Source organism: Danio aesculapii, chromosome 23, assembly GCF_903798145.1.
Source record: "Danio aesculapii chromosome 23, fDanAes4.1, whole genome shotgun sequence".
In the NCBI taxonomy this organism is placed as follows: Eukaryota; Metazoa; Chordata; class Actinopteri; order Cypriniformes; family Danionidae; genus Danio; species Danio aesculapii.
Genome location: NC_079457.1, coordinates 11,352,310 through 11,365,144, shown reverse-complemented (window position 1 = coordinate 11,365,144; position 12,835 = coordinate 11,352,310). Strand labels below are relative to the sequence as shown.

General features: G+C 35.8%; 1 protein-coding gene across 2 annotated transcripts in view; it reads right to left on the bottom strand.

The window, feature by feature from the left end:
• Positions 1 to 3,967, bottom strand: part of agap2 (ArfGAP with GTPase domain, ankyrin repeat and PH domain 2) — a 55,000-nt gene extending 51,033 nt beyond the window's left edge. Inside the window, exon 1 of one of the 2 annotated variants that reach the window (XM_056449491.1) lies at positions 3,637 to 3,967. In XM_056449491.1, coding sequence (XP_056305466.1) covers positions 3,637 to 3,799 — 163 coding nt within the window. In that variant the 5' untranslated portion in view covers positions 3,800 to 3,967. The remainder of the gene's footprint in view (positions 1 to 3,636) is intronic. The other variant, XM_056449492.1, reaches the window with a different exon arrangement.
• Positions 3,968 to 12,835: the final 8,868 nt, after the last annotated feature.

Below are 12,835 nucleotides of genomic sequence, written 5' to 3'. Positions count from 1 at the left end.
CTCTGAAGCAGGTTTTCATTCAGGATGTCTCTGTACATTGCTGCATTCATCTTTCTCTCTATCCTGACTAGTCTTCCAGTTCCTGCTGCTGAAAAACATCCCCACAGCATGATGCTGCGACCACCATGCTTAACTGTAGGGATGGTATTAGCCTGGTGATGAGTGGTGACTGGTTTCCTTTAAACGTAACGCCTGGCATTCACTCCAAAGAGTTAAATTTTAGTCTCATCAGACACGAGAATTTTGTTTCTTATGGTCTGAGAGTCCTTCAGATGCCTTTTGGCAAATTCCAGTGGCTTCCTTCTGTCCTCTCTACCATACAGGCTTAAATGGTGGATTGCTGCACAGATGGTTGTCCTTCTGTAAGTTTCTCCTCTCTCCACAGAAGAAAGCTGAAGCTCAGGCAGAGTGATCATCGAGTTATTGATCACCACCCTGAATAAGGCCCTTCTCCTGGAGTCCTGGTGGTTCCAAACATCTTCCACTTACGGATGATGGAGGCTACTGTGCTCATTGGAACTTTCAGAGCAGCAGAAATGTTTCTGTAAGCTTCCCCAGCCTTGTGCCTTGAGACAATCCTGTCTCAAAGGTCTACAGACAATTCATTTGTCTTCATGCTTGGTTTGTGCTTTGACATGCACTGTCAACCCTGGGACCTTATATAGACAGGTGTATGCCTTTTCATATTATGTCCAATCAACTGAATTTACCACATGTGAACAATTAAGCTGCTGAAACATCTCAAGAACGATCAGTGGAAACAGAATGTTCCTGAGCTCAATTTAGAGCTTCACAACAAAGTCTGCGAATACTTCTGCAACAATTAAAAATAAAATTATTTACATTGCCATTATGGGGTATTGTGTGTAGAATTTTGAGAAAATAAATGAATTTAATCCATTTTGGAATAAGGCTGTAACATAAAAACTGTGGAACAAGTGAAGGGCTATTAATACTTTCCAGATGCACTATATCAAGCATCCCTAAATGGTACAAAAGAGAAAAATGAGACTAAATAACAAAGCAGAAGTGATCAGAATACCCTAGCAACTACCATAATATCCTTGCACCAAAGTGCTAATGTTATCACATGTAAGTACCAAAACAATCTAGTTTTAATTTAGCTTTTGGCTTAAAGAATTGAAATGTCACAGAGATCACGCTGATATCATCTTCACATCGAGCTGCAATCTAGGGTGATGCATGCTTATATGCTCACAAGAGGAAGTGTGAGAAGGAAGTACATTAAAACGAGTGTCAGCAGACACAATATTAAAGGTGCATTAGTGACCGTCACAAAACATTACTTTGTGAAAAATATGCAAAACAATATATATATATATATATATATATATATATATATATATATATATATATATATATATATATATATATATATATATATATATATATACATACACACACACACATAATGCATACTGTTGTATTCGTAATAAAGTGGAATTTCTGCCTGGATTAGTTTGGCTGGAGCTTTACCAAATGCCATAGAGTGTTTAAAATCTACAAATATGCATATCAGACAGAAAAATTTAAATTAATTGGGTCAGATAGAGACAGTAAGGCAAGAGCTGTAGACAGGTGGTGCTTGAGATGAAGAGGATGTGGCTTTCGTGGGCAGCAAGAGAGCGTCAGACGGGAAATGGACCAGCACTTCGTGTTCAAAAGCCTGCCATCATGACGACGTCTCTAAGATGGTGCTAAAGTTTCAACCTGGGCCTCTTTAAATCAACATCTACGATTCGGATTTGACATCCGGACTGCAGTAACAGTTCATCATCGCTGTCTAATGGAGGAGCATGTGCTTTTGGAGACGTCTGCTGGATGTATAATTCAATTTAACATGAGTTAAAACATGTAGATGGTTTTTATCAGTCTGCCTTTGGTCAAATATACATATGGGACATTTTATCATGTGGAAATTATTACAATGAACGTAATATTGGAAAAGTGGAGCAATCAATAGCTTCAAAACAGGCGAATTCTTTGCAAATGTGCATTTTTATATCATAAAAGAAGCAGTTATGACCTAATTTGAAGTATAAATGGTAAACATCTTGATGTAGCTGAGCAACAATATCAGAATTTGGCTCTGACACTGAGTTTAAAGTGATAGTTCACCCCAAAATATGACTCATTTACTCACACTTAGAGTTATTGTTATCTTGTTGTTGAAACTACTTATTTAAAATGAGTTTAGTCAAGACTATTCTTCAGGTTTTGTTGGAGACAACCTAATTACTTAATGTTCAATCCACTTAAATTTGCTAAAACAGTTAAGTTAACTTAATCGATTTGTGTTTGGACAAGTAACTACTGTATGTGGAAGCCAGCATATTTAACAGTGCATTTGTTTCAAACCATTATCAATTTCTTCTGCTGAACACAAAAGAAGATATTTTGATGAAATCTAAAAACCTGTAACCATTGACTTCCATTTGTTTTTTTAGAATGGATGTGAGTGGTTACAGGTTTTCAGCTTTCTTCAATTTCAACAGGAGAAAGAAACTTATAAAGATTTGAAACCACGAGAGGGTGAGTAAATAATGAGCAACTTGCCATTTTTTGGGGGGCGAACTATCCCTTTTTCTTAAACCGCATGCTTTTTTAGTGTACGTCAAAGACTCCTGACGTAAACACCTTGCAAAATGATCCAGAAATCTATCAGTACATCATCACTGTCTAATGGAGGAGCATGTGCTTTTGGAGACGTCTGCTGGATGTATAATTCAATTTAACATGAGTTAAAACATGTAGATGGTTTTTAACCGTCTGCCTTCAGTCAAATATACATATGGGACATTTTATCATGTGGAAATTATTACAATGAACGAAATATTGGAAAAGTGGAACAATAAATAGCTTCAAAACAGGCGAATTCTTTGCAAATGTGCATTTTTATATCACAAAAGAAGCAGTTATGACCTAATTTAAAGTATAAATGGTAAACATCTTGATGTAGCTGAGCAATAATATCAGAATTTGGCTCTGACACTGAGTTTAAAGTGATAGTTCACCTCAAAATGACTCATTTACTCACACTTAGAGTTATTGTTATCTTGTTGTTCAAACTACTTATTTAAAATAAGCTCAATCAACACAATTGTTGAGTTTTTTTTTAGAGACAACTTAGTTGTTTTGTGTTTAATCCACTTAAATTTGCTAAAACAGTTACGTTAACTTAATCGATCTGTGTTTGGACAAGTAACTACTGTATGTGGAAGCCAGCATATTTAACAGTGCATTTGTTTCAAACCATTATCAATTTCTTCTGCTGAACACAAAAGAAGATATTTTGATGAAATCTAAAAACCTGTAACCATTGACTTCCATTTGTTTTTCTACTATGGACGTGATTGTTTACAGGTTTTCAGCTTTCTTCAATTTCAACAGAAGAAAGAAACCCATAAAGGTTTGAAACCACGTGAGGGTGAGTAAATAATGAGAAACTTGTCATTTTTTTGGGTGGAACCATCCTTTTTCTCAAACCACAAGCTGTTTTAGTGTACGTCAAAGATCCTACAAAGACCCCTGATGTAAACATCTTGCAAAATGATCCAGAAATCTATCAGCAGTAAATCGGGGCCCAAAACATTTTTGAGATGATCTCAAGCTCACCTTGTATACTGTGCAGAAACACTTTGAGTCCTGTCCTAAGCTGCTGGTCCTCAACCCTCTCCAGCTGTTTGATGAACTTATTGATGGTCTTTTGCAAGTTTTCGTGTCTTCTCACCTCAGCTCTAATTGCAGTCGAGTTGGTAACTTTAATCGCGCTATTCATATTTAGACCAATGTGTCTGCTCAAAATACATGGAGTTTCTCCAGTAACCCATCAGCATTTCCTGCCCGTTCTTTCATGTCGATGTCACGCACAGAAGCAGAAAGTTGTTCAGAGCCTGAAACATGCAGCTCATAGCAGAAGTAGCTTTGCTTGCATGAATTTCCTCTCTCTCTCTCTTTCTCTCTCTCTATCTGTCTCTGAATTCACTTCCTGATTTTAAACAGTGTTATCATCTCTCATAGGCTGCTCTCTCTCACTCACAAACAGGATTTTGTGGTCAATTCAAGGCAACCGTCGGGTGTCAGAAAAGCAGACTCAAATTTATTTTCAGATTTAGAGAAGGAATACTTCACTGCAATTTATTATTTTTTTGCTATTTTCTAGCTACAAATACCTAAATCAGATGTATAAGTCAGTTTTTTAAGTAAAAGCACCCACATAGCAACATTTCTCTGGCCCACACAATCAGCTTTTGCTTGGCCCACATGCTGCAGTGAATTACGGTAAATGACTGGACAAGTCTGGTTTCCAGACAAGGGCCAAACATGGACCATATCTGGACCAAGTCTCAGTCAAGTCAATAACCCATAGTTGGATCTGGACTGGGCCAGATATGATGGTGTGTCACGACTGCAATGAAATTGATAAACTCATGAAATATTGCGCTTTAGGCATGCTATGGGCGTGCTTTTTCTCGAAGTGACCTGATTGGCATAAAAAATGTAAATAATAAGAAAAGAAAATAATAAAAATGTATTTTAGGGGTGGCGCAGTAGGTATCGCTGTTGCCTCACAGCAAGAAGGTCGCTGGTTCGAGTCCAAGCTGGGTCAGTTGCCATTTCTGTGTGGAGTTAGCATGTTCTCCTCATGTTGGCGTGGGTTTCCCCTTGGTGCTCCGGTTTCCCCCACTGTCCAAAAACCTGAGCTATAGGTGAATTGGGTAAGCTTAATTGTCAATAGTGTATGTGTGTGGATGAGAGTGTATGGGTGTTTCCCAGTTATGGGTTGCAGCTGGAAGGGCATCCGCTGCATCAAGCATATGCTGCATAAGTTGACGGTTCATTCTGCTGTGACGACCCCTGATTAAAGGGTCTAAGCAGAAAAAAATGGAATAAATGAGTGTATTTTAAATGTGCGTCAAGGTAGGCCAAACTTCATGGCCCACTTTTCAATTACTAACAACTGGGCCAAATACTACATTTGACATCTGGCCCATGTGTTGTGTGCCGTCTTAAAGATGGTGCCACCTCTGCCAAACTGAGGCCATGTTTGGCACACATGCTGTATGCCAGTGCCGGATAAATGCCTGCTTTGCCAGATTTATGCCCAATCTGGGGCAAAAAATATTGCTACCTGAGATATTGATTTGTTTTCAGAAATAATAAGTCAATCAGTTTTCAGAAATAATAACTCTCACTCTCTCTTTCTCTGGCTTTCGCTCATTTCGAATTATTTGCAGGTGCAGCGGATTATGGCGGATCGTGATTGGCATTTGGATTGGCGGCAGTTGTATTTAAAACCTGAGAGCATGGATTCAACGGCTCCCTGCTCTCTCTCTCGATTCCCCCGCTTGTTAATTCTCTGTGGAGATATTGCTTGAGTGATAAAAATGAGTGTTTGTTGCTGATGTCTCTTATATGGCATTTTGTGAGATGCCGATGTAAAGTTGTATATTCTAACCGGAGAAACTCGGTTTTCTGTGTTCCTGTCTGGCTTGTAGCATGGTAGGGAGGTTTGGTGCCTTCTATTTATTATTTTCGTTTTCTCCTGTGTTGTTAGTAGGGAGGTAAGTTTTCTGTATTTTATTTTCTTATCTCTGTTGCAGGGAAGTTTTCTCTAATTTAGTTAGCTTGGTTTATTGTCATTTATTCTGGCTGAACCCCTCCCGATGTTATTTTTGCTCATTATTTTTCTGTAAATAAATGATATCTTCTTAATAATTCTCAGTGGTTTTGTGTTTTTGGTTTATATTTTGGGGGAGAGAGAGCACGGGGGCACCAGGTATTATATTTTAAATCCCAGTTATCTTGTTACGTTGTGGTTAAACCTCTTTTTGATTAAGGATTTTTAAAGTGAAGTAAGCTTGTTTTCAGTAAGAAATACATTTGATTTGGCTTACTTCACTGGAAGATAATTTCAATTGTTTTTAAGGTAAAAAAATGCAACCTTTTTAACTTAAAAACAAGGAGTGTCACGGTGGCGCAGTGGTTAGCACAGTCGCCTCACAGCAGGAAGGTCACCGGTTTGAGTCCTGGCTGGGTCAGTTGGCATTTCGGTGTGGAGTTTGCATGTTCTCCCTGTGTTCGCATGGGTTTCCTCCTGGTGCTCCGGTTTCCCCCACAGCCCAAATAGCCCAAATAGCCCTATACGCTGTATGAATAAGTTAATTTGGCTGAGTTTAAGTGTATGGGTGTTTACCAGTGTTGGGTTTCGGCTGGAAGGGCTGTGCAGGCAACCCCTGATCAATAAAGGGACTAAGCTGAAAAGAAAATGAATGAATGAACTGAAAAACAATCTTTTAATAAAAAAATATTTGTTAAAAAAAACAAAACAATAGAACTCAATACTCCTCTACAAAATTACTCCTAATTTAAGGCAGTTTTGAATGTATTTAGACCCAGAAACAAGTATACAAGTATCTCTAAGTATACATATATTGTTTACTATATTTAAAATAGTTAGACTACTTTTGATTTTTCCCTAAAATGTCCCTCACCAGCCTGATCTCACGAGAAAACGTAAGTATTTTACGTTTTGACAGTTTAGTGGCTAATTCGTACTAATTCGTACGAGTTCAGTCGTACGAAATGGTACGATTTTAAAAAGGAGGCGTGGCACCTAACCCCGCCCCTAAACCCAACCGTCATTGGAGGATGAGCAAATCGTACTAAACTGTACGAATTAGATCGTACGAATTCGTACGAATTAGCCACTAAAAAAAGTTACGAATTGCCGTGAGATTGTGTTGCCCTCACATAAAAATCTGCAGGCTTTTATTGACATTGAGGTAAAGTTGGTTTTATATTCAGACATTAGTTCACTTTTTTTAACCGTGAAAACACAGTTAAAAGACAGTCCCTATATTGTTGACCACGCTACTTTGAATATTGGGTCTGAAATCGTATGTAGTGAGACTTCAAAACAACATTAGCGCTATCTGCTTGACTGAGATCAATGTTGTACTTTGATAGCCATATTGGCTGATAATATGATATTAATATTTCATTCATTCATTTTCCTTCGGCTTAGTCCCTTTATTCATCAGGGGTCACCACAGCGGAATGAACCACCAACTTATCCAGCATATGTTTTACAGAGCGGTTGCCCTTCCAGCTGCAACCCAGTACAGGAAAACATCCATACACACTCATTCACACACATACACTACGGACAATTTAGCTTACCCAAATCACCTATAGTGCATGTGTTTGGACTGTGGGGGACTGGAGCACCCGGAGGAAACCCACAACAACACGAACCAGCAACCTTCTTGCTGTGAGGCTAACCACTAAGCCACAGTGCTGCCCCTGATTTCACTATTTAGATTTTGCACTGAAATTATGACTTTTCTGAAATTATATTATTAAGGAGAAAGTCAGAATGTGCAAATATAAAACCAACTTCACCTCAGTTTTATTGAAAGGATGTGGATGAGGTCTCTCCTTTTTCTGTTTGGTTACAAGCTTTTCATACTGTGGCAATAAAAATGAATAATAGATTTAGTCACTAAAAAGATTTAGTCACAGTAAAACAAATGTGAATAATACATAAACCAAACTTACAGTAGCATATTACTATACTGGCGTGTTACTGAGTGTTACTTACTGACTCCCAGGGCCATTGATATTGAAGTTCATATTTAGCTGCACCATGTTGGTGTTTGGTAACATCTAGTTTTTAAGAATTGGATTGTTTGCTTAATGCTCAACCCCCAGCTGGGGGTTGACCCAGCTGGGGCTCGAACCAGTGACCTTTTTGCTGTGAGGCAACAGCGCTACCTACTGCGCCACTGTGTTAAAATGTTAAATTAATTCATTATTTCAAAAAATATGTTAATTATGATAGACCTATATGTTAATTATTTTTTATCTCAGATAATGCGTTCATCAAATTGATATTTTGCATATTGGCTGTTTAAAGGTAGATACCCATTTGACAGAAATGTATAATGTTAACATACAAAGACCATTTTGAGGAATGTAAACAAAAACAATGGTCCCAACAACTTTTTCGGTAGTAGTTTGGTAATACACGCTTCAGTGAATCAAATTTATGAATGTATTTAAATGACACCTAACCTATTAATAAAATGTATACGTTTTCAGTGTTTTGAGGGATATTTAGTGACTATTTTAGAGGTTACTGTAGGTCAAACTATACAAATTATGTGTCTAATATTTCTTTTTTTCAGAATGCTGAATGAAATTTTCCCTAGCATTGATTGGCCTGATTATGCATTCACAATCAGTGTTGGGGAGGTTTCTTTGGAAATGTAATAGATTACAGATTACAAATTACCCTATTTAAAATGTAATAAGTAGTGTACATTTTTAGTTACTTTATAAAAGTAGAGTAACTGATTACATCTGATTACTTTTTGATTACTTTTAAGTGTCTAATGGATATTTTGCAACTAAGTCATTTTCAAGCATTTAGCTTACAGTAGCTCTGTTTACTGTTAGAATCTCAAAATCTTTCATCACTTGAATTAAGATTATATTAAATTAATTTTAAAGTACAGCCACCACAAAACCAGACCTTATAACAAAAAGATTGTTTACGTTTGTTACAAAATCTAATTTCAGTTAGTTGTGCAGGGGGATTTTTGTGGCATTTGCAATAAAAAAATACATCTAAGCTATCTTTGCAATTTTCATTTTTAAATCAACTTAAATCCTAGTCAATCATATCCTGGTGATCAATAAAACAATGAAACATATGAGGCATAATTGTTCTGTTCAGTTATTTACTGCAAATAATATGCTGTACTAAACAGAAACAAATTATCTTATTTAACAGCAAAACCACCGAAAAACAGAAGAAATAGTCATTCTTTCAAGTGTTGCCAGATTTCCCGCTCAATTGCGCGGTTTTGATTTGATTGTGCAGATAAAAAATGACATAGGTGGGAAAATTTGGGCGGTTTTGGAACACCCGGTCTTCACTTATAAACCGGTTATGATCACCACAAGTGATCGCATGTCCCCCTGTCTTCCACTTTAGAACTGCTTATGATAACCTCGATTTATTGGCGGTTGTTTTGCATTTCGGCGGGTTTTGGATAGTTTTTGGGCTGGAATCAGTCAGCTACATCTGGCAACACTGATTCTCGCCGTCATATGAATATTTTCATCGGCTACACACCGGCCTCACAGCTAAATGCCGGGATCATCACTTATTGATCCGCGTTCGGTAATTGTAGCTTGTGTGGACGCGACTACGCTACTTGACTAAAAAAAATAGTCACGCTACTGAGAAATGTAATAGCAGAATAGCACCGCTTTAATAAACGGCTTTAGCAGAAGGCATCGTGCATCTCAAAAACAGGCAAAGCAACAGATTAATATTATTAAACATGTCTCATATTTTTTAAAGAAAATTTAAATGTAACCCCATTAATCTTTACCATTTTCATAACTAACTTATTTAATTACACATTTTTCACAGCAACTGTAACAAATTACTGTTACATTTATTTTGTAATTAAATTATCTAATCCCGTTACATGTAACTTACTCCCAACACTGTTCACAATAGTATAAACCGTTATAGGGGGATCAAATGTATATTAATATTATAAATTTTTAATTATTAGTATTTTAAATATATATCAAAGATCAGAGAAAGCTACTTCTTACTATTAAAGTGCTGACCCCCCATACACCTTGTTTTGATGTTCTTCAAGGGATCAAGCGTTAATTGGGGGGGGGGGGGTCAATTCCCCTCAACCCCCCTGTAATTCGCACCCTAAATCTGTCTAGCCATTAAGATTTTAATGATTTTACTTCTTTTCAAAACCTGGGTCCTGGGGTCCCATGAACAGTGGAACGTAAGTTAATTTTAATGAAATTTTACATTAAGAAGATAAGGATTCCACTTGAAATAGTTTTAACATGCAGTTTATTACAAAAATATATAATATAAAAATAATAATAATAAATCTACAGAAAAAAATATTCTATAGAGAAAGAGAATGTTTTGAATTTCCAAGCTATGGGCCCATACCTGAAATTGCTTAGGGCCCTTGCATATGTCCGCCCCTGCATAAGCTAATAGGCTAATGTTATGATAACTGTTTTAACAATAAGTTATGATTGAATTGCCTCTTGTTACAGATATGAAACAGTTTTATAACAAGCAGAAAATGTTCACGGGCCAATGACAGGACCACATTGAATATAAAAATTCACATTCATAAATAAACCATATAGCCTAAATATTCACTAGCCTATATTGAAACGTGTGACAATCCTGCCTCCTAGTCATTTCCACAAAAATATCAGTTTATTATCAGTAATATTTGTGATTTATACGAACGTATGATGCAAATGCCTAAATATAAACGGTGTCGTGTCTTCAGGGCCTCGTAGTGTCTGATTTAGAAAACTGCTCTTTCTTTCTCATCAGTCCTCAATGCAGCATCCTGTGTCTCGCTCGCACGCCCGTGACGACAGAGGGAGGGCGAAGGGTGACGTGGTTTGTTGCTACTCTGCTCAGCCAATGATGTTGAAGCAGCGCACACGCTTCACTCCAGCGTTGGTTTATATGAGGTTATATATCAGTCAACAAGAGACTCGGTATTAATATAATTAATAAATCAGCGCTCAATAAATTTTCTCAATAAACAAAATAATGTACTTGTGTGTTTACATACAAATGTGAAAACGATCGCTTTGTGTATTAGAAAATGCTTACCATCTTTATTGATGTTTGCACATGTGTTTGAGAATTTTGGTAGGCTATTTTGAGGTCGTATTATTTGTGTGGCAAAAAATACATGGTAGCGTTTGTTGTCGCGAGGATAAATGAGGTCAATTAACGTTTTATTTAACACTCAATTTAAGGATATATATATACATAAATAAATAATAGATAAATTATATTAATAAAATAATAAATAAATGTAAATGATCTAATATAAAAATGTAAATATAAATAGATAATGAGATCTGTCTGTCTGTCTGTGTGTGTCTGTGTGTGTGTGTGTGTGTGTGTGTGTGTGTGTGTGTGTGTGTGTGTGTGTGTGTGTGTGTGTGTGTGTGTGCGTGTGTGTGTGTGTGTGTGTGTGTGCGTACGTGTGTGTGTGTGTGAAGAGTTCAGATGCAGAAACCTCAGATGCAGAAGTGCCATGTGAAATTTTCTTCCAATATTAGCTTTTTTTCCTCAGGTTCCTGTGTCTTGATTCAGTAATTTCACTTTTATGGCAAAGAATTTATCATTTTCAACACTTTCAGTTTAACTCTGTTTTTATTGAAAGATATTAGTCAGAGTGTGTTTATATATATATATATATATATATATATATATATATATATATATATATATATATATATATATATATATATATATATATATATATATATATATATATTTATATACACAAACACACACACACACGCACACACACACGCACACACACACACACACACACACGCACACACACACACGCACACGCACACACACACACACACACACACACACACACACACACTACCGGTCAAATTTAATCAAAAATACAGTACAAACTGTAAAATTGTGAAATGTTATTGCTCTATATATAAAAAAACTGTTCAAAAGTAGTTAATTTAATTTAGTCATTTATTCCAGTGATTTTAAATATGAATTTTCAACTTAAATACTCCAGTCTTCAGTCACATGATCCTTCAGAAATCACTCTATTAATAATAATTATTATTATAACTCTTATTATTATTATTATTATTATTATTATTATTATTATTATTATTATTATTATTATTATTATTATTAATGTAATAGTAATAAAAGCAATTGTGACTGGAGTAATCATTTCATTTGAAACTACATACAATAAGAAAGCAGTTATGCCTGTGTGTATATTTTGACCGGTAGTGTGTGTACATTTTTATATATACAGTTGAAGTCAGAATTATTAGCCCCCCTTAGATTTTTTTCTTTTTTAAATATTTCCCAAATGATGTTTAACAGAGCAAGGAAATTCACAGTGTGTCTGACAGTATTTTTTCCTCTGAAGAAAGCCTTATTTGTTTTATTTCGGCTAGAATAAAAGCACTTTTTATTAAAAAAAAACAAAAACATTTTAAGGTCAAAATTATTAGCCCCTTTAAGCTATATATTTTTTTCGATAGTCTATAGAACAAACCCTCGTTATACAATAACTTGCCTAATTACCCTATCCTGCCTAGTTAACCTAATTAACCTAATTAAGCCTTTTAATGTCACTTTAAGCTGTATAGAAGTGTCTTGAAAAATATCTAGTCAAATATTATTTATTGTCATCAGGGTAAAGATAGTTGAAGTTGAAGTTATTAAAACTATTATGTTTATAAATGTGTTGAAAAAAATCTCTCTGTTAAACAGAAATTGGGGAAAAAATAAACAGAGGGAGGGGGGCTAATAATTCAGGGGGCTAATAATTCTGCCCTCAACTGTATATGTGTGTGTTTATATATATATATATATATATATATATATATATATATATATATATATATATATATATATATATATATATATATATATATATATATATATATATAAGAAATAATGTTTTTATTTCTTTTTATTTTCAACTTGGGTGCTGCTTGCTGTTTGTCAATAAAAATAATGTTTAATGTACATGGCTATTATTAGGAAGTGCTCTCCCCTACTTTCTAATAGCTAGTATTGCAAGAAGAGCACGTGAAGATAAAGTTCTGCCGCTAGAGGGTCTGCGTCTTCGTTTTACGTCACCGGCTAGTTCAGCCCTCAGCCCATGGTTCAGCCCAGTGGTGGGAACCGAAATACGCAAATCGGTTCCTTCGAACAACTCATTTC